The sequence below is a fragment of the Aotus nancymaae genome, unplaced genomic scaffold (assembly GCF_030222135.1).
Source record: "Aotus nancymaae isolate 86718 unplaced genomic scaffold, 86718_ANA_hifiasm-v0.15.2.pri h1tg000062l, whole genome shotgun sequence".
Lineage (NCBI taxonomy): Eukaryota > Metazoa > Chordata > Mammalia > Primates > Aotidae > Aotus > Aotus nancymaae.
The window spans coordinates 41,671,076-41,694,371 of record NW_026988476.1 but is presented as its reverse complement, the minus strand read 5'-3'; the positions used below and the strand labels follow the sequence as shown (position 1 = coordinate 41,694,371).

The 23,296-nt window shown below is 37.5% G+C and overlaps 1 protein-coding gene across 4 annotated transcripts in view; it reads left to right on the top strand.

Annotated features, from left to right (window-relative positions):
- Nucleotides 1-23,296, top strand: part of MYO5A (myosin VA) — a 221,568-nt gene that overhangs the window by 95,607 nt on the left and 102,665 nt on the right. For all 4 annotated transcript variants that reach the window (XM_064365693.1, XM_064365691.1, XM_064365690.1 and 1 more), the window contains exons 5-9: nucleotides 7,927-8,083; nucleotides 14,325-14,468; nucleotides 15,884-15,965; nucleotides 16,609-16,716; nucleotides 18,580-18,686. In XM_064365693.1, coding sequence (XP_064221763.1) covers nucleotides 7,927-8,083; nucleotides 14,325-14,468; nucleotides 15,884-15,965; nucleotides 16,609-16,716; nucleotides 18,580-18,686 — 598 coding nt within the window. The remainder of the gene's footprint in view (nucleotides 1-7,926; nucleotides 8,084-14,324; nucleotides 14,469-15,883; nucleotides 15,966-16,608; nucleotides 16,717-18,579; nucleotides 18,687-23,296) is intronic.

Here is a 23,296-nt window from a genome sequence, read left to right as displayed (position 1 = left end):
AGGGTTAGTTTAGTAGTATTAAATGACCTGCTCAATGTCAGTCAACTAATAGACCAGAACTAAAAAAAATTTAAAAAGCTGTCTGTATCCTAGGGAATTAAACCTAAAGGAAAGTGTGACATTTTTTTCTTTCAAGATGGGGTCTTGCTATGTTGCCCAGGATGGACTTGAACTCCTGGGCTCAAGTGATCATCCTGCCTCAACCTCCTGACTAGTTGGTACTACAGGCATGCACTACCATGCCCAGCTGAAAATATGAATTTTAATGTTAACATTATATGATAGGGCATCAGTTATCCCAAACAGCATCTGCAAAATGCCTCTGACATTAACCATGGAACCCTAACATTTTGAGGGTGGAAAATGGAAGAAAAATGCTACTTTCAAGACTAGATTATTCTTAATATAATATAATATATTATACTGTGAATATTTAGAAGAATAGTATATGTTTAATTCATTTCTCCAGCCTACAAAGCAGAGCACATTATAAATATAATATGGGAAATCCACAAGTAATTTATAAGTTGGGAAGAAAACTAATAACTGCAGAGGTTTTTATTTTCTCCTCTCCAGCCAGGGAGAGTTTACATGATTGGTCCAGCGTGTGACAGAATTTTAGAATTATTTTGATGACAAAGCCATAGAAATTATTATGCCCTTTTAATAATAATATGGATACTTCTGATAGCAGCTAACACTTACTGTGTGCTCTGTGAAGGGCATTTTTTAATTGCTTTCCATTTATTAACTAATTTTATTCTTAGAGCAGCTTTCTGAGTTTGGTATTATTATTAATTTTCATTTTACAAATGAGAAAAATGAACCATAGGAAAGGTTGTGTAACTTTTCTAAGGTCACATAACTAGGAAGACCAATTTTCAAATTCAGTTTGTCCGAGTTAAAATATTAATATATTAAATATAAAATGAATAAACATAGGTTAACACTACAAAATATGTCATATTATGCCAGCTTCTGCTATAAAATAGTAATGAGTGTTCAAAGCTTAAGAAAAGTTATTTTTTAAGCTTAAAATTGAGAAAAATTCCATCTATTGGTATGATTTTTTTCCCCTTAAGTTGGAAAAAGTTATAAATATTTGATTTCTATAGTGTCAGAGCATTGCAGTACAGTGTCAACACCACTTAGTACAACCTGAGAACTACTGGGCAGAGAAAAATCACATGGAGTGCTAGATTCTAAAAATAATCTCTGAGAATTGTGTAGTGCTCAGAGAATTATATGACTCTTTGGAAAATGCTATTCTTGAGTACAAAACATAGCTTTTACCATCTTTGTTACGGTCATTCACAGATGGTATTAGGTTTATACGAATATTTATGGCTTTTTACCTTTAGATTTACCTTGGTTTCCTGTAATTTCCTCTTATTATTATCTGTTGTGACCCAGTCACTCAAGGTGATTTCTTAACCGAAGGGTTGTTTTGTCTTTTTTCCCTTTTGCTTGGCTTTCTTTTTCAGACAGTTTTAAAATATGCCTCAGTTAGTTATAGTATTATATTTGCCATTTATATAAATGAATCTATACCCATAACATCTGCTACAACAGTAAAATAGACCGTATCTGTTGAGGCTTACAGTTGGGAATAACTGCTGCAGGATCATTTCTTGCCATTGTTTTCTTGTCAAACGAAGATGTCGTCTTTACCAGATGCAAATCCCGATGTTTCATATTACCACCATTTCTAGGGACCCCTCATGTCTTCAGGAAAGGTATAATTCATTGTTTATCTAGTAGAGATTTATTGAACACAGTCCAAACACCAGGCCCTGTTCTAGGCATGGGGGATACAATAGTGAACAAATTAAGTAGACAGGAATTCCTACCCCACGAAGTGAGGCATGATTGACAGTAAAACTATTAGCTGGGAATGGTGGCACGCGCCTGTAGTCAGATCATTTAAGCCTAAGAGTTCAAGGTTATAGTGACCTATGATTGTGCTGCTTACTACACTCCAGCCTGGGCAACATAGTGAGACTGACCCTTCCTTTACAAACAAAATACAAAAATTAGCTAGGCATAGTGGCATGCGCCTTTAGTCCCAGCTATTCAAGAGTCTGAGGTGGGAGGATCGCTTGAGCCCAGGAGTTGAAGGCTGCAGTGAGCCAAGATGGCACCGCTGCGTTCCAGCCTGGGTGACAAAGCAAGACCATATCTCCAAAAACAAAAAAAGCAAAGTTACAAAAAAATTAAAAGAACATACTGTGCTGGAGCAAGGGTAGAAGCCAGGAGACTAGTTAGGAATGTTATTGCCTCGATCCAAGCAAGAGATGATCATTTAGTTGAGAAAATTAGTGGAGATGGTAAAAAGTAGATGGATTCTGGTATATTTTTAAGACAGAACTGGCACAGACTTGCTTATATGGGGTGTTTGAGAAAAAGAGGAGTTAAGGATGGCAGTAAGGATTTTGGACTGAGCACCTAGAAGGTTGGAGTTGCTGTTTACTGAGATACAGAAGATGGCAGGAAGAGCAGGTTGTATGTGTTGTGGGATGGGGGGTAGGGGGAAGGGAGCGGAGTTCTAACATAGATCTTTAAGGTTGAAAATATATTTTTGACATATATCCTAAAAGCAAAGCTGACACTAGGGATTCTTTCCAAGCAGATCTGTGTCCAGTGACGTCAGCAATAACCAGGATCCTTGAGCAGGATCCTTGACTCATGGCCCCTTTCTAAACAGGCTTCTTAGAGAGAACAATGCCCTCATAAAATACCTTCCTAGAATAGCCTTTTAGTTTTAATCGTCCTGTTGACTTACTATGGAGGAAAACTCAGTGGACTGCCATGCTTATTGTTTTCTCTTATTCTTGTTTCATAGTCTTGCCAATCTTTTCTCATGCTAGAACTGGGATTTTTGTTTTGTTTTGTTTCCTTAAAACCAGGTAGAGTTGATTGCTTTAATTTGCTATATTTTCTCTCCACTGTGAGTGATAGAGTAAATCAGTTTTATTGACTAAGTTTCATTTATTTCAATTTGTTGGAAATAAGTTAGTTATATGCAGTTAACTTTGGTCTAGTGAAAAAGACATCTGTACCAGTCACCTATCTACAATAACTAACCATATAAGCTTAAATCTCCTGGTCTCCCTGAGTCTCCGTTTTGTCATCTATAAAATGGAACAGTGTCACCTATGGTCTAGCTTTACGTTTACAGGATTCCTTGGTATGCATTTGTGATATTTATGTTTGATAGGAACTAATGCATAAACATTTTTCTTTTTGGTTGAGGGGAGACCATGGTAGGGAGCTGTGTAACAAAGCAGAAGCAGCATCATGTAGACTTTCACCTGGAAATCAAGAGATGTGGGATGTAACAACCCAGCTTTGCTCTGTGCCAGTCATCAGCCTTAGAAAAGCCATCTAACCTCTTGGTGTTACTGTTTCCTCCAAAGAGGAAAAGACAATCTCTGTCCTGCTTACTTCGGAGCTGAAAATTATATTAGATGATACACACAAAAGCACTTTGAAAAATACTAAGTTCTATTCAAATATAAGCTGTTCTTATCCATAGTCATCATTATGAAGCCTTATGTCTACATTCTCTTTTCATTGACTTGAGCCTCTCATCTGGTTTTATTATTTCTGAGTTAATTTATTACCAGGCCCTTCCTTAGGGTGGCCCCTTCCGTCATGTGGATATGTAGTCTCAGGGTGCTCCACTCTCCAGAGGTTCACTGGCCAAGTGCAAGCTGGCTATTACAGATGACAAAATTTCTTCTGTTTCAGCTGAGACTCAGCTAGCCTGTGATGCTAAGTATCCTATTTATGCAAATAGACTTCAAGTAATACATGATACCTGATAAGGATAATTTTATATATGTTATATAAAGGTGAGTTAACTTATATTGATAAATAGCTACCATATTTAGAGGTCTACTCTGAACCAAACATGGTGTCAGGGATGTAATCCTCATTACATCCCTGGAGCAGATCACTGCTTTACAGGTGAGGAAAGTAACTTGTCCAGGCCGTATGCTAATAAATGGTATCTGAGAGCTGAGATTTGAATCCAACTTTGAGAGTCTAAAGCCTTTCTTCTTTGTCATTTAGTTTTCTTACTTTCAGCTACCTGGCCCTATTCTAACAGGTCTGTTCCCTCACGTTAAGATAGCATAGTTCTATTTCTGCATCTTTTATTCAGCCTAGAATATCTTGCTCCATGCTTTTTTATCTGTTTATTTTATATTTATCCTTCATTATACCACTCAAGTTTTACTTTCAGACCACCCCAACTCACAGTAAATGATTCATCTTTAGAATTCTTCGTTATATGAGTATCTTAGTCTGTTTTGTACTGGTATGTCAGAATAGCAGACTGGGTAATTTATAATGAATAGAATTTGTTTGGCTCATCATTCTGGACACAGGAAAGAGCAAGGTTGATGGGCTACATCTAGTTGAGGGCCTTCTTGCTACGTCATCTTATGGTGGAAGGTGGAAGGGTAAGAGAGCATTTAAGAAAGAGAAAGGGGGCCAAGCTCATTCTTTCATCAGGACGCCACTACTGCAATAACTAACCCACTTCCATTGTGACTGCATTAATACATCCATGAGGGCAGAGCCCTCATGACTTAGTCACCTTTTTTTTTTTTTTTTTTTTTTTGATAATACAGGGTCTCACTGTGTCACCCAGGCAGGGAGGCACGGGTATAGTGGCACAGTCATGGTTCACTGCAGCCTCAACCTCCTGGGCTCAAGTGATCATCCCACCTCAGCCTCCCAAGTACTTAGGACTACAGGCACATTCAACAATGCCTGGCTAATTTTTTTCTTTTTTGTTGAGATGGGATCTCACTATGTTGTCCAGGCTGGTCTCAAATTCCTAGGCTCAAGTGATCCTCCCGCCTCAGCTTCGCAAAGTGCTGGGATTACAGGCGTGAGCTACCCTGCCTGGCCTAGTCACATTTTAAAGTCTCACCTCTCAACGCTGTTGCATTGAGGATAAAGTTTGCAACATATGAACGTTGGGGAATACATTCAAATCATAACATTGAACAACTAGTTTGGGACTTACCAAATACTATCTACCCCAGAAGGTTGCAGTAGGAATAAAATACAGTACATATTGGAGCACCAGAGTATGTAAAAGTTATAAACAAGTATAATTGGCCATTTCTGTTACAGCATCTTTATATAATGTATGGGCTCTGTACTGATGGAACAGAAAACTCAGGTTGATTTTAGAGGATCTGACAGCCATGTGACTGGCTTCTCACCAGGAACTGAATGACCTCAGCAGGTATCTCTAGGGAACACTTCTTATTTCCTGAGTAGTCTGTCTGCCTCTCTAAAGCACAGCGTTCAACAGTGCCAGCAACCTTTTTTGTAGTAAATATTTATGCTTCAAAAATAAAACTAAATATTATAAACTCATTGTGTAGTGTCAACCTTAGGATTTAAGCATTTTCTTCTTGAGTCTAAAAGTGGAAATCAGAGAAACATGGAGAGCAGAGCAGCTTGATTTTGATGAGTGATAATGTAGAAAAACTTAGCATCTCTCTAATAAGAGATTAAATTCTCAATGAAGCCACATTTTTAGACACCACAGTAAAAACACAGTTTTGAAAGAAAGCATTTTATTACAGTAACTTATTATTTTCTCCTTTTATCAAGGGATCAGATAAAGAGAGAGACAATTAAATTGGTTGCCTGCAAAAAAAGTAAAGCTCTAGATTTTGTTTCACATGACCATGTTTGCTTACAAGGTAAAAATTTAGACCTAGGTGCAGGTGCATGTACACTTCATCAAGGTACATGACAACACTAAATGGGTGGTTATCAGAGAGTTAACATCAACATAGGTGGATATATTAAATTGTGTTCTATATTACTCAGGTCTGAGGCAAGCATTACTTAATTTCCTTGTTAATGACATAGATATAATTGAAAGTATGTTTATGAAGTTTACAGAGGACAAGTTGATGATCTTGGAAGATATGAATAGTGTTTGGTATGACCATGATAAACTGGAGAGATTATATATTTTAAAGGGCAAAATTCACAAGGAAAATCTAGAAGATAATGCATTTCATACGAAGTGAAAACTTAGTAGATATAAGGAAAGACGGGACAGACCAAATAGATGTGAAGTCACTGATGACCGTAAGAGGACAATAGATTATAGTTTAACACACATCCTTCTGCCTTCCTTCCCCCAACCCTTTCTCTGGCTCATTCTTGAATAATTGTTTCCTGGGGTTTCAGGTGCTTCTACATAATTTAACTCTCATTTCCTTATTGTCACAAAACTTGGTTTTCTCCTAATGATCATGAGTCAATTCTGATATTACCTTCTCTGGAAAACTTTCCTGATATCTCCTTCCCACATCTCCTACTGGTTCCATTCCCTTCCTTTCTACTTTCATGGTATCTTAGATAGAAGTTTTTATAGCTGTTAGTTCTAGCTATATTTTAACTGTGTTCTTTCTAGTCTCTCTCAATTGACTGTGACCTTAGAGTCTTTTATTTCCATAAAGTGGTTAGCACGTTGTGGCTGCTCATTATGTGTTTATTAAATGAATGAATGAAACAGAATTTTTAAGTGACAGCTTTTAGTTTACATTAGAGCCTCTGGAAACAGGTCAGAAGAGCTCACCTTCACTCCAAAGCACCCAGTACCCAGCCTATTTAGGATTATTGTGAAGGCCCTTGAAAGGACTGGCCAAGCCAGAAGTCATAAATCTGTCATTACTCTATTTTCCAGCCAAACTGAATGATCTGCTTTTTCCAAACTTCTGCTGATTCTGAGCCTTCATTTATGTTATTCCCTTTGCCTGGAATATATCCTTCCCAAGTTCTCTATTCCTTGCTTGCTCTCTCTTATTCATTTTTGTAGACCTTATTCAGCTGTCATCTTTAGGGAACCTTCCCTGATGACCTCTTCTTCCTCTTACTGCCCCATCACATGTATTACAGTCTTGAATTACTGGCCTAGCTTTCCTATTAGATAAGTGTCTTAGTCCAGTTTCTGGTGCTATAAAAGAATACCACAGACTGGGTGATTTATAAACAACAGAAATTTATTTGACTCACTGTTCTGGAGGCTGAAAAGTCCAAGAGCACAGTGTTGGCATCTGGAGAAGGTCATTCAGTAGTGGAAGGGCACATGAGCCTGTGAGGCAGAGAGGAAATCAGCCTTTTATCGGGGGCCTACTCCCCTGATAACTAGCTCACTCCTATAGTGAGGCCATTAATTCATTCCTGAGGGGAGAGGCCTCTCGACCTAATCAGCTCCTAAAGGCCCAGCCTCCCAATGTCATGTTGGCAGTTAAATTTCAACATGAATTTTGGAGAGGACATTCAAACCATAGCATCCGTCAACCACATGAGGATACAGATCATGACTTATTTAACTTGTATTTGAATGAAACCAAGCCAGCAAATGGATTATTTCTTCTCTGGTGATGAGAATACTTTAGTAGGAGCTAGAGTTTGTAGAAGACACCATTTTATTGATTGTTAACTGGTAGACAATTTAATATATTTTAAATGGTTTTGTAACTTCAATTAAATAGTATAAATGTAAATTTCTTTGCTGTAGCTCCAAAGAGTATCTCCTGAGGTGGTTGACAACAGTACTGTAAGTTACTGAAGTAATTCTTTTGGAATAAAGTAATATGTTTGAGATGTGTACACCTAAGAATTCAGAGGCCCTCTATTGAAGATTCATCTTTAGTTGTGATGCTCTCTAATGCTTGATATGTTCTTCCTGTTACTTTTTTTTTTATAAGTAGATGTTATTTTTAGGAAATATAATTCTTATATTCCTTTCCACATTGTTAAATGTATGAACCAGCAAAAACTCACTGTGCCTTATCACAAAGAACAGAGAAGAAATAATGTTAATCACATTCCCAAGTGGGCAGCACTGACAGTTACTTTTTTTTAATTATTACTTTACAGAGATGAACGAAATCAGTCTATCATTGTAAGTGGAGAGTCTGGGGCAGGAAAAACAGTTTCAGCTAAGTATGCCATGCGATACTTTGCAACTGTGAGTGGTTCTGCTAGTGAGGCCAATGTGGAAGAAAAGGTCTTGGCCTCCAACCCCATCATGGAGGTAAGACAGTAGAGTCCTCAGCTTTCTTCCTGTATTCTCTTGATAAGAAACGTGTTCAAAAAATTAATGGATACAGCATGTCTCAGAAAGCCTGGGGTCTCCCATCCACTAACATTAAGAAAATACTTTTCTACATGTTAATAAAAAATCTAGGAAAAGTAAAAATTGGTAAGGTACACTTTTTTTTGGTAAAGCCCAGCTATAGAGGAATCTGCTTTAGTCCATAATCCTGAATTTTTAACCTACCAACAAAATTGTTGCCTCTAAATACCAGGCAGAAATTAAGTTTCCTTCCCCTCATTAATTGACTCATATCTTATTGTTCCTTTCCTTTTGCCAAAAGTACAAGTTACTCATTTCCCCCAAGTCCTGAGTTCTTATTTATGCTCCTTCTAAAACATAAGATTTGTTATGCTCAGTTATGAATGAGTTTAATTATTCTTTGCCCATGTTTCATTTTCTGTACTTAGTCCAACCTAAGTTGGCTTAAATTTTAATATTGCTAAAGTTTTCATTTTTTTTCCAGATTTGAACTATAAACAAACTATGATCTTTGTAAACTTTTGTTGTTGTTGTTCTGTCAAGCACATAACACAGCTATAGGTTCGTAAAAGACATTTAGTAACTGTAAGGTTTTGAGAGGGGAAGAACTATGAAAGAATGTGCTTTCAAAACTCGAATACACCATATACAAAGCCAATTAAAATGGAACTAATTGTGAGAGAACTTGAGTATTTTAGGATTGGTAAATAGAGTATTCTTGGTCTTAATATGATTTTTGGAAAGTTATAGTTTTATATGAAGACATTAAATGGAGAAAAATAAATTTTGTCAAATAGAAATTAGTTTGGACATACAGAAACAAACCTTCCTTGTTAAAAATTCGAATCGGCATTTTTTTTATCCCTGTCTTTTTTCTTTGTCAAGCCTTATTTGTCACCCAAACACAGATGGAGTTAAAATCGGCCTGGTGCACCTGTGGTACAAGTGGTTTTTGCAATAATCTATCCTAGAGGTAAATGTGCTTGGTTTGCAGTGCTGCGTGTGATACTTCAGAACAGAATGCTGTGACTTCTTATCTGTAGGGCTGCCCTCTAGAGCAGCAGGACTTATATTTTTTGGGGTTAATAAACAAGATATGATGGGGAAGTTCAGAGGCTTCCCGGGCAGGATGTGCTATGGAAAAAAATACCGGGAATGCTTTCTGAAATAGGATGAACAGGATGAAACAGATGTTTGCACCGAAAGATAATAGTGAAAATTTTAAGCAAATGTTAAGATTTTTGAAAAAATGTAAGCTACAGATATAGTGTTGGATGTCACTAGTGTTAATATTGGGGAAATAGAATCTGTGGAGCCAGTTTTTGGTTTTGGGTCAGAAAACAACAGGGCTTCTTTTCTTTCTGTTATTTCAACTGGTTTTGGTCATGACAACAAATTCTTCGTATTTGACAACAGTTCAAGCCATTCTAGTCCCTAACATTAGAATATCCCAAAGTCTTGAATGTGATGGCATTAGGTAATCCCATTTCTTCTGGGCCTGGACCATATACTACTAGGATTTGAAGTTGTCTTTGAGGATAATGTAAGTCTAGAATGAATCTTCTAGAATTTTTCAACAGTTGAGTGAACTATTTTATGATCTCTTTCAAAAAAACCAGCCTCATTGTTTCATTTGTTTATCTGTTTTGTTTTTGAGACAGTGTCTTGCTCTTGTCGCCCAGGCTGGAGTGCAATGGCACAATCTTGGCTCACCGCAACCTCTGCATCCCAGATTCTAGTGATTCTCTTGCCTCAGCCTCCTAAGTAGCTGGGATTACAGGCACCTGCCACCACACCTGGCTCATTTTTGTATTTTTAGTAGAGATGTTGTTTCACCATGTTGGCCAGGCTGGTCTCCTGACCTCGTGGTCTGCCCACCTTGGCCTCCCAAAGTGTTGGGATTACAGACGTGAGCCACCATGCCCAGCCACTTCATTGGTTTTTCTACAACACAAATTTGAATTGTATTAGTAGGAATGATATTAAAAATTTGGAATAGCCACTGTCTTAGTCCATTTAGTGTTGCTGTAACTGTAGCCTCAGAATACCTGAGGCTGGGTAATTTATAAAGAAAAGAGATTTATTTAGCTCATGGTTCTGTGGGCTCTGGCATCTGCTAGGCTTCTGGTGAAGGCTGGCATGCTGCATCGTAACATGGCAGAGAATGTCACAGGGCAAGTCGACACATGTGAACAGGGGAAACCTGAGGGCCTCCCAACTTCATAAGAACCCACTCCAGTGGAAACGAATCCATTTCTGAGAGAACTAATTCAGTCTCACCAGAGGGAGAACTCACTACAGGAGAACTTCACCCAGGCTTTCAGTATAGATTTGCCTACATGACCAAAACACCTCCCACTAGACCCCACCTCCCAGCACCTCCATATTGGGGATCAAATTTCAACATAAGTTTTGGTGGGGACACATTATATCCAAACCACAGCAGTCAAAAATAATACTTATACTATGCAATTATAAAGAATATGCCCTGCTTGCTGGGATGGACATAAAAGATAAAGGGATCAGTTATGCTCACCTCCTTCCTTCTCTGTCTAAATAATTAAAAATTGTTTATAGGAATTTGGATTAAGAAATTTTGTTAAAGAGTTGAAGAACCAATTTTCAATTACTACAAAAAAGGGCATCTCAGTTTGAAAGATGGAAATGTAATATGGAGCTGAAGAATGATGACACAGGGTTTACAGTTACTCGAAGAAAACATAGGTAAAATATTGAGTCTGTAACCTGAAAAATTTGTAACTTTAAACTGCTTCAAGACTGTGTCCCTATATCAAAGCCCTTTGCTGTGGTGTCAGGGAAAGGATATCTGTGTCTCCAGTGATCTGCTGAAGCTCCTCATAGGACAATGAGCATCCTACATGATTAGCATTACAATCCAGTGGCTAAAGAAATATGCACATAGGCCGGGCGCGGTGGCTCAAGCCTGTAATCCCAGCACTTTGGGAGGCCGAGGCGGGTGGATCACGAGGTCAAGAGATCGAGACCGTCCTGGTCAACATGGTGAAACCCCGTCTCTACTAAAAATACAAAAAATTAGCTGGGCATGGTGGCGCGTGCCTGTAATCCCAGCTACTCAGGAGGCTGAGGCAGGAGAATTGCCTGAATCCAGGAGGCGGAGGTTGCGGTGAGCTGAGATCGCGCCATTGCACTCCAGCCTGGGTAACAAGAGCGAAACTCTGTCTCAAAAAAAAAAAAAAAAAGAAATATGCACATTACTCTTTAAAAAGAAAGCTCCTCGTTCTCAACATAGGCTTCTTTGCAAAATGTGAATGATATACACAGAATAATTCTATTCACTCTATTTCATGATGTTTTCATTTTTTCCTGGAAATTTTCACCATAAGATGGGAATCAGCACACTGAAACTTTTTTTTTTTAAGAGACAGGATCTCGCTCTGTCTCCCAGGCTGATCTCAAATGAACTCCTGGGCTCAGGCAATCCTCCTGCCTCAGCCTCCCAAAGTGCTGGGATTACAGGTGAGAGCCACTGTGCCCAGCTTGGATCTTAATTTTTCTTTTCTTTTCTTTTTTTTTATTTGAGACAGAGTGTTGCTCTTGTTGCCCAGGCTGGAGCTCAGTAGGATGATCTCAGCTCACTGCAGCCTCCACCTCCCAGGTTCAAGTGATTCTCCTGCTTCAACCTCCCAAGTAGCTGGAATTACAGGCATGTGCCACCATGTCCAGCTACTGTAATATTTTTAGTAGAGATGGGTTTCACCATGTTGGTCAGGCTGGTCTCAAACTCTTGACCTCAGGTGACCTACCCACCTCGGTCTCCCAAAGTGCTGGGATTACAGGCATGAGCCATTGTGCCCAGCCAATTGTTCTTTTTTATCTCCAATAACCATAATTGAAGATTTTCATCTCCATTTAGTAAAGAAGAGTGACTCATGCATCATTACATTAAAATAGTAAAATCAAGATCACACAATTTCCTTTTTCCTCTAGTGACTTCTTGCTGATTAAAGTAAAACTAGTATTAGGGAGTCTCTTGTGAATACAGTGCTTATATGGCAGAGGAAACAATTGAGAGAGTGGACAAAAGGTACTGTTTATGTATAGAAACTTCTTTCCCTGTCAGGTTTCAGGACTTAGAATCAAGTAATTTTATTTTTTTAAAAGAACCTACAGCCCCTCTATCCTAGTCAATATATACTTGAGAATACTAATGCTCCTCAAAGAGATTAAATAATGGCAAGTTGATAACAGGGCCTGGTCTAATAGTCAGGTCTTCTGACTTCTATTTCATTTGTTCTTTCTACCATTGTTTGTCTATGTTTAAATACATTTTACTTGAAGACAAAAGGAACTGCTTCAACTCTAGCCAATCCCTGCCTTTTCTCACAGTATGGTAGAGTTTCGGCAGGTGGGCCACTCTGATGCCCAGTCTAAGTAGATGGGGAAAGATGACATATGGAAGGTGGGGTAAGAGTTGAGGAAGGAGAAAGAAGCTGTGGCCCACCCTTCCTCCACTTGCCTAGTTACTGGCAGGAAAGTGCTTAGGACAGTAACTAATACTTATTGAGTGCTTATTGAGTAGGTGCTGCTACTTCTACTACATGTAACCTTTCATCTGCTCTTTGGAAGAATATGTCACGTTGAGAGAAAAGTCTGCATTTGTAATTAATCTCCTTTTCTAAATAAAATAGTGGGACTGTATAAAGACTTATTGCTCTGGTGTTTTGTAATATCAAGAGGGGTAACATCTGAGTAAATGAATAAATTATCTCAGTCTACATTAGATCCTTCTGTAATTTTGCCAGGAAGATATTCTTACTTTTCTAGAAAAGCATTTAAAATATTAATCTAAATATAGCAGTGTCCTCACTGCCAAAACAAAATAGGATGATATCTACAGTCTATTTCAGAAAGTGAAAATATATTTTCTTTGATTGGTCAAAGAATCTAATGTGTTGAGTTGTATGTCTGTGTTACTACTGTATTCATCACTTACATTTGTATCACTCTTAAAACTACATTGTATTTTCACATCTTTCTGCTGTGGTTTTGATATACTTATCCTAACACAGGCTTTACACAACTTATTAAACGTTTAATATATGCATTATGTAAACACTGGCTTTTCTAACTACACCTTTTTATTTATTTGCTTTGCCTTAAAAAAAAATTTATGGAAGCGAGTTACCTAAATCAGAAAGACATATGTCATTAAAAATTTTAAGGTTATATAATACATTTAGCAGCAAGTTATATTCTCTGCATTCTGTAGCAGAGATTTTGTAAGCTAGATATAACTATCAAAATCCAAAGGCAAATTTTACTTTTTCTGGTTTTGAAAATGGCCTTTAAATTGAGTGTGTAATACTAATACTCTGCTAATAAATAGCCCAACTGGACCTTTGTTGCCACAGGATAAGATGATAGATACATCAGGGTAAAGAGACCCTGAACACCAGAGCAGCATTTCCAGGAAATAATAATTGGTCTTAACCATCTAATTTACATAAAGCAGGTGAAGTTTTCTGGAAAAAAATAAAAACCCAATGCTTACCTAACAAAGCCCATGCCTTGGCAGCTCCCATTCCTATTTGTTCTCTTTCCTTTTTTTTTTTTTTTGAGACAGAGTTTTGCACTGTCACCCAGGCTGGAGTGCAGTGGCACAGTATCAGCTCACTGCAACCTCCGCCTCCCGGGTTCACACGATTCTCCTGCCTCAGCCTCTGGAGTAGCTGGGATGACAGGCACACACCACCACACTCAGCTAATTTTTTCTATTTTTTAGTACAGATGGAGTTTCACTATGTTGGCCACACTGGTCTCAAACTCCTGACCTTGTGATCCATCCACCTTGGCCTCCCAAAGTACTGGGATTACAGGTGTGAGTCACTGCGCTCCGCCTGTTCTTTCACTGCTGGCATGAATTGATATGTTCAGATAACCCAAATCTTGTATGAAAATGTTCTAACCTCTGGACTCGTCTGCTGTTTCTGAAAATCATTTTTTGTGAGAATAAGAAGACAAATAAGAACTATCTGTGTGATTGTGCAGTAAGCAAAGCATATACATGTGCTTGCAAGGGCAAAAGTGGTTCTGTTCTTAAAAGAATCAGTTTTAAGGACCTGTGTTCTACTCTACCCTTTCTCTCCCTGTGCAGACTCTGTAAATGTCAAGTTATGAATTACAGTTCTGAAATCTTATTTTCTCCCTTGCTTTTTAGTCAATTGGAAATGCTAAAACAACCAGGAATGATAATAGCAGCCGTTTTGGGAAGTATATTGAGATTGGTTTTGATAAGAGATATCGAATCATTGGTGCCAATATGAGAACTTATCTTTTAGAGAAATCCAGAGTGGTGTTCCAGGTAAGCCGACCATATACAGATACGCATTTGTGTTATGTTGCTGTATAATTGTAGAGTCCATGCTTGCTGGTAAGCATTTTATTTCTAGATACTCTTGAGCATATTATGACAATATTACCTCCAACTTCACTTGGACTGAAGTATGTAAAATGGTGCCTGTTAGGGGCAGGGGAGTACCACTCAAATGCTAATAGTCTTTGGCATTGGTCACTTTTAGGTTTTGACTTTTTCCTGCAGATACTTGTGGGAAAGCTTAGCTGAGAACAGGTGCTGTTAGTTTAGTCTTGTCTCTCATATTTCTAAATGATAGAAAAGGCGTTGTTCCATGCCTTCAATAAGTTACAATTTGAACTCAGTTGAAGAAAAAAAAATTATCCTCTTTCCTTCCTTCCTTCTCCTTTCTTAGAATATATTATTGTTTAGATAGAATAGTGAGGGTTAAAAAAACTCTTCATAACACAATTGTGAACTACTATCAAAAAACACAGTTGATGCGTCTGTGTAGGGCTTACATTCACACATATGCTATTGGTCCTTTTTGATTGGAAAGTGGGAAATACTATATATTTACATCTCTAACAGGCTTTTCTAGTTTGTGTGTGTGGAACCACCTGATCTCTTATTTAATCATGCTGTGGTCATTGGTATATTGGTTATTTGTTCAGTGGTTTCTGTCCCTGTAATAGGTTTTCTTTTCCTGACATCAGCCCCCATTTGGCATCAAATCTGACCTTGGCCTTACTAATATGATTCATTAGCTAACTGAGTATACTGTAAAATTCAAGCATATAATGGTAGACTATTAGGATTTAGTTTTGTATGAATAATATTATTGCACCTGTATTTTTTAGATATATATGTGGAAAAGATTCTTAGGAAATACTGAAAAATTTTCTTAGAATTTATATGTGATTTATTTTCTGTTTTATAAAAGTTATTGATTTAAATTATATAAACTAAAATGACATAGAAGATGTACATTTGAGGGTTTCTGACAACCACAGTAGATGGTCCACTCTAAAATATGGCAATAATGGGATTATTCTATTTTCAAAGCATTTGCAAGATCATGAAGAGGTACCATTAGAAAATAGTATTGAGTATTACAAAAAAAAATGGTTTTAGTTTCCCCTAAAAGCACTGATTATCTTATGTTTGTGGACATATATCAAGTTGTTCACTAGTTCAAAAAGAATTTTCCAAAAAATCCAATATTTTATGCTGAATTTGACCAACACATACTCAAACATATGCATATAGACTATAAATCATAAGGTTTAATAATCACAAATAAATAATAGGAAATACTGGAAAGTATAATTTAACCAACTGATAATTAAATATTAAAATCTTATGATAGAATTTTCTGAGTTCTAGATTAAAAGCTGTAATTAAAAACTCTTCTTATTTCAAAGGCAGAAGAGGAGAGAAACTATCATATCTTCTATCAGCTTTGTGCCTCAGCAAAGTTACCTGAATTTAAAATGCTACGATTAGGTATGAATATGGCATTAAATTTATTTTTCTGGCATTGTTTTCAGTTAATTTCCAAGTTCTTAAATTTACTTATTAAAAAGGAGCTTATCTCATATGGAAATACTTATGGATAAAATGATAAAAAGTCAGCATTTACCTTCAAAATAACCCATGGGAGTGGAGAAGGAGTAAATAGCTATGTAAATGGAACAGGATTGGCCTGGAGGTGATTTTAGATGGGTGTTTAAGATGAGTAATGAGTACGTAGGGGCTCAATATATGAGTCTCTTTACTTTTGTATATGTTTCATATTTGCCTTGATTAAAAGGAAAAAAAATTTAAAGGAGTTGATTTGTTAGAGGCCAGTAGGGTTTCTTATGAGGGGAGTAAAGGATTTGAGGAAATTATTCTAGTGCGTAGATTGGAATAAAACCTTTAGGAAAGGACTATTTATTTTACCAGTTAACATAAATAAACTATAAATATTTTACTTCATTATTTAATTTTAAATTTTGTATTAAAATACGATTGAAAACACAGACAGTCAAAGTCTAGACCCTGTACACTTAACTGTGCTATCACCACCTCTGATTCAGAGTGGACAGAAGGGTAGAAGTCAAGGCTTTTTCATAAACCAGAAAACTTTTATTTTTCTTCATTACAGGAAATGCGAATGACTTTAATTACACAAAACAAGGAGGCAGTCCTGTGATTGAAGGAGTGGATGATGCAAAGGAGATGGCACACACCAGGCAGGCCTGCACTTTGCTAGGTAATGTCACTTTATTCTTGAGCTCTTTTGAGGAATAGCTTTTTTACTCCATTTAATGTTCCGTATAGAACACATTTAAATGTCAAACAGGAGGTTTCTTTTTGGGGTGATGGAACTGTTCTAAAATTAGATTGTGGTAATGGTTGCGCAACTTTGTAAATTTACTAAAAATCATTGAATTGCACACTTAAAATGGGTGAATTTTATGGTATGCAAACTAGCCTTCAATAAAACTATTTAATATTTGGGGCATCAGGGGAGGGCTACTTGTAATTCTTTGCTTAAATTTTTACAAAATCTGAAACCTGAAAGTAAATGAAATGGGCTCCTGTACAAGCTCACATTTATTAGAGCTTTCTGTTTGTTTTGTTTTGGGGATCCTTTTGTGGCTGGGAAATGTGGCTAAGTTGGCATCATGACAGAATATTACATTACATATAGTTTATTCCAGCATTTTTTTTTTTCTGTTCCAACATTTCTGAAGCAGCTCAGATGTCACTCTGTCTTGTTTCTGGGATTTAAAAATTGTTGGGCCTACATGTGAATAAACTAATCTTTAAAACTGTCATCTACAACTTAAAGAAAAAAAAAAACCTCAAAATATAAATACCTCTAAAATGGTGTGATGGCATGTTGGGTAGTACCCTCAGGTGAGTTAACTTAATGTAAAAGCACTGCTAATTATAGTGTAGACCAGGACCACTGTGGGCCTTGCTGGAAATGCAGAATCCCGAATCCCTTCTCAGACCTACTGAAACATAATCTGCATTTTATCAAAAATCTATTGGTGATTCACATGCACGTTTAAAGTTTGAAAAGCGCTGCATTTCTTCTAGGGCTAAATCTGTTTGTAAATACTAAATTGTGAATTTGAAAAAGTCATACAGAGGTTGCAGTGAGCTGAGATCACGCCATTGCACTCCAGCCTGGGCAGTAGAGTGAGACTGTGCCTCAAAAAAATAAAATAAATAAAAAATAAAAATAAAAAGTCACAATGCAGGAGATGGTAAAAAAACAAAAAACAAAAAAAAAACACATTCATTATAGGGTCAGTACTGAATTATCCTTTGTAAGATTACATACTTGGAAATAATTTCACTGCTTCTATTTGCATGTAATTGTATCTAATTTTCTGGAGATTCTTATGTTATTTAAAAATGAAGCCAGATCTGATAGAAGCCAAAAGCTGTCCAGCTTTCTCATCCTGCCTTATCCTTCAGTTTCTGCTCTGATGCTGTATTTGGACACATACTCATCAGGCTGGGATATAGCACCAGCCTAAACACTTCTAATCTTGGTATCTCTTTGACTTATACTTGGTCTGTAAAGAAGTAATTAAATAATTACTTCTTAAACAGCCTTAAGCAGTAACAGCTTTATTGGGCTGTATTTGGAGTAGAGATAAATAGAAATGATAATGTTAATTTTAAACCCAGTGTGTGACAATGATGACAATAATTTTTTTAGCACTTACTGTGTGTCACATCATGTAAGTATGCTATGTGCATTATCTCATTTAATCTTCACATACTTTGAAGTAGTCACTATTATTTTCATATCTCAAATGAGAAAATGCAAGCATAGAAGACTGAGTTACCTGTCCATTTGAGATGATAGGTCCATAGCAGAGCCAGGTCTCAAGCCCATATCAGCCACAGCCAACAGCCATGCTATCCATTCATGATATTAAACTGCCTAATGTGTTAAGGTCAACAAAGATGAAAGTGTTGTTAGCTATGACACATTATAATGTGTACAACATCTGGCAATATTCAGGAATTAACAATAGGTTTAAAATTGTCTGCTGTAGTTGTTTAGTTGCTGTTCTGAAATTAACCCCTTGTTTATTCACTCTTGTTTCAGGAATTAGTGAATCTTATCAAATGGGAATTTTCCGAATACTTGCTGGCATCCTTCACTTAGGCAATGTTGGATTTACATCCCGAGATGCAGACAGCTGCACAATACCTGTAAGTTCAGAATAAGCTTAGTGGGATGGCAGTTGAATTGTGTTTTAGATTTGTAGATTGTTTAAAGAAGCAGTATAGTTTAAATCTCTCTATCAATATTATCAGAAATAAAATTAGAGATAAAAGAGATATATTATCCAAAGGAGAATCTCGAACTGAGAATAAAGAAATATGAATTCTAATCCCCAGTGCATAGCAATTCTGTGTGTGTGTGTGTATGTATTTGTGTGTGAGACAGAGAGAGAAAAAGAGAGAAGGATAGATAGATGAAATTAATGACTGTGATGCAGATGCAGATGACCCTACAAGATCAGAGACTCATGGAAGTTAGAGCTATTAGGGATCATATCATGTCCTTGCTTAAATCTTTCAGGACTCCCCACTGCCTTCAGAAGGAGACTCAATACCTTATGTGGTATGACATGACATGAAAGGGTCTTCATGACTGACTCCTGGCTTCCTACTGAGCTTCTTTCTCACTACTTCTCATACTCCACATCCAGCCATTTCCATGCCAGGCTGTCTCTCTCTCCTGGCTTTGCTCAGATTCTCTCTGCTGGGGTACATTGATTGTTCTTCTTCCCTAGCCAGCTCTTACTCACTTCTCACAGGCAGATCTGTAGCATCTCTTCTTAGATACATACTCCCCCTTCTGCTTTCTTTTATTGTCGCTCAAATCACATTGTTCTATATAGATCTCTCTTGCTTGCCTTTACCCACTAGGATTTGAGGTTTTTGAGGCTATTCATTTTGGTGTTCTTAATTAAGGCCTTAATTTAAATGGCATTTATTCCACTCACTTGGTTGGCTTTTTTCTCTGGATCTATAGCCTCTTGTGTAAAAACAGATTCTCTACTCCTATAAGAAAAGAATCTAATGTCCCGTCTTTTCTGGATATAGTACTTTCATACTATATTCAATGTGTGAGACATGATATAATATAAAATAAATGACTTTATGATTTGCAGAGAAAACTTGTTCTATAACTTTTTTTCTTTTTTCTTTTCTTCTTTTTTTTTTCTTTGGAGATGGAGTTTTGCTCTTATTTCCCAGGCTGGAGTGCAAAGGCGCTATCTTGGCTTGCTGCAACCTCTGCCTCCCAGGTTCAGGCGATTCTCCTGCATCAGCCTCCTGAGTAGCTAGGACTGTAGGTACACACCACCATGCCCAGTTAATTTTCTATTTTTAGTAGTAATTTTGTATTTTAGTTTTACCATGTTGGCCAGGTTGGTATTGAACTCCTGACCTCAGGTGATCCACCCACCTCAGCCTCCCAAAGTGCTGAGATTACAAGTGTGAGCCACTGTGCCTGGCCCTGTAACTTATTTTTAGTCCAAGGGCCAAAAGAAGCTAGATGGGCAGAGAGTTTGGTTTACAGAAAGCTTGGTTTACAGAAAGCTTGATCCTCATGATTTTCTTTATGAATATTTGAGGTGTAATTTTTCTGAGCCATGGGTCCTAATTTCAGATGCATGATTCCCTCTCCCTTCCTCCAGCCTCTTTTCCTAATGGTGATTTTGTAAAAGGCAAAATGATGATTCTGATTTAAACCCTGATTTCTTCTAATGAAGCATTGCTAGTCTTTTAAAAAACAGCTTTGTTGAGATATAAGTCACATATCATGTTCATTTAAAGTGTACCATTAAATGGCTTTTAGTATATTCACAGATATGTGCAACCATCATCACAGTCAGTTTAAAATATTTCCATGACCTCAAAAAGAAACCCAGTGCCCTTTACTTATTGTTACCTATGCATCTATTCCCCTAGCCCTAAGCAATCATAAATCTGTTTACTGCCTCTATAGATTTGCCTGTTCTGGACATTTTAAATAAATGGAATCAGATAACATATGTTCTTTTGTGACTGGCTTCTTTCAAAATCCACCCATGTTGTAGCATGTATCAATAGTTTATTCTTTTTTATGGCTGAATAATAGTCCATCATATGGAGATAACACATGTTGTTTATCCATTGGTTGATTGATGGATATTTGAGTTGTTTCACCTTTTGGCCATTATGAATAACACTACTCTGAATGTTGGTATACAAACTGAATTTTTAAAAAATAACTCATTGATTTCTGCATCACCCTCTTTGCCCTTGTGATCTTTCCCCAGATGTCAAGCTTCTCCTAATCAACAAAGTCATGACTAATGTTTTATCATATATATCACTTTGCTATGTCTTCCCTAAAATATCAGTGTACTATTTTCATATTTGAGATATCTAGAAGTTATTAATATCATCTTTGAGGAATAGTACTTATAATATGTGGAACTTGTCCCAAAGTTACTTCCATTCAGTTCTTGTAATTCTGTGATGTTTGTTTTCTAACCATTGCTGTCAACTTTGTTGATTTGATGATAGCTATAAACACTACATTTTCACTATTTGGGGTAGGTAGAAATTCAATGAGTTTTTTTTTTTTTTTGGAGACAGAGTCTGTTGTCGTTCTGTCACCCAGTCTGGAGTACAGCCTCAGCCTCCTGAGAAGCTGGGATTACAGGCATGCACCACCATGTCCAGCTAATTTTTGTATTTTTTTTTTTTGAGACGGAGTTTCGCTCGTTATCCAGGCTGGAGTGCAATGTGCGATCTCGGCTCACTGCAACCTCCGCCTCCTGGGTTCAGGCAGTTCTCCTGCCTCAGCCTCCTGAGTAGCTGGGATTACAGGCATGCACCACCATGCCCAGTAGAGACGGGGTTTCACCATGTTGACCAGGATGGTCTCAATCTCTTGACCTCGTGATCCACCCGCCTCGGCCTCCCAAAGTGCTGGGATTATAGGCTTGAGCCACTGCGCCTGGCAATTTTTGTATTTTTAGTAGAGATGGGGTTTCACCATGTTGGCCAGGCTGATCTCGAACTCCTGACCTCAGGTGATCTGCCTGCCTCAGCCTCCCAAAGTACTGGGATTATAGGCGTGAGCCACCGTGCCTGGCCTTAAATGAACTTTAAAAGTTACTGGTAAGACATCTCTATTTGATAGTTTTGCCCTACCTTGAAGGCATTTGCTGAACCCAATGACCTTGAGCTTTGGGTTTCATAGCCGAGTGATGTACAGAAGATGAAGACAAAGCACAGGACTCATATAAACAGGGGAACACAAAGTCTCCTGCCTAAAGCTGCTGAGACCGTAAGTGGGAAGCTGGTAATAATTTGCCAACCACCCACTCCAAGAGTATAAAGAAAACCTGACCCCCCACACTTTGGTGCCAAGTAGATGCAGAAAACTAGCTTCCTAAAAATTTATAACAACAAACTAACTGTCACGCATATTCATTCCCAGCCTGATTTTGTAGTTCCTGGAAGGTCTCAAAAACTACATACCGAAAATATAGCTTAAATTGATCCTGGGCTGGTAGTGCTTTAGGCATCTGAGAGAAGCAATTGGAAATCTACTTTGGAGGACCCACCTTCTGTCTAGGCCTCAGTGGAGTCCCATGGGAAAAGTTACAAGAAATATTGACTCACAGTCAAAAATCGCAAGTCCCACAATAAAACAAAATAGCAGAAGCTAGGTGAAACAACAGATAGCAGAGTCATACCTGCTAAGAATGCCAAAATAAATTAACAGGAGATTTGGCACAACTGAAGAGAAAACTGATAAGCTAGAAGATAGATGTGAAGAAATTGTCCAAAATGCAAGATAGGAACCAAAGACAGAGCACTTGAAACAGTAGTTAAAAGAGAAGAAGGACAGAGTAATAATGTCTAATGTTAATCTAATGAAACTTGGCAAAGGAGAGAAGAAAGAGAATAAAGCAAACATAATATTCCAAGAGATCATTATTAAGAAATTTTAGAACTTGTGAAAATGACTAACCCACAGATTCAGAAAATCCAGAAAATCCCAATTAGCATAAATAAAAAGAAATCTACCCCATGCACATCATAATGATGTCAAAGACAGAGGAAACTTAAAACAGAGATTAAGAGATTACCCTTGAAGAAATAGCAATTAATCTGATAGCTTACTTCCCCAGCTGCAGCTATAAAAGCCAGAACACAGTGGAATGGTATCTTCCGTGTCCTTAGAAACTATTAACTTAGAATCACATATCCAGTTAAAATATCTTTCCAGGATGAATTAAAATTGGAAGCATTTTCAGACAATTAAAAACTTATGAGAGGCCAGGCATGGTAGCTCACACCTGTAGTCCCAGCACTTTGGGAGGCTGAGATAGGTAGATCACCTGAGGCCAAGAGTTTGAGACTAGCCTGGCCAACATGGCAAAACCCTCTTCCAACTAAAAATACAAAAATTAGCTGGGCGTCATGGTATGTGCCTATAACCCCAGCTACGTGGGAGGCTGAGGCATGAGAATTGCTTGAACCTGGGTGGCGGAGGTTATAGTGAGCTAAGATGGCACCAGTGCACTCCAGCCTGGATGATACAGCCAGATGGTCTCAAAAAAAAATGCTTATTGAGAATCTGCTGTTGCCAGTAAGCCCTCATAAAAGGAAACATTAAATATTAAAGGATATAGTTTAGGCAGAAAGAAAGTGATCCCAGTTAGAAGATCTAAGATGCAAGAAGAAATGAACTAAGAAGTTAGTAAAATGTGGGCAAATGTAGATAAAATTTGATTAATTAAAATAATGAT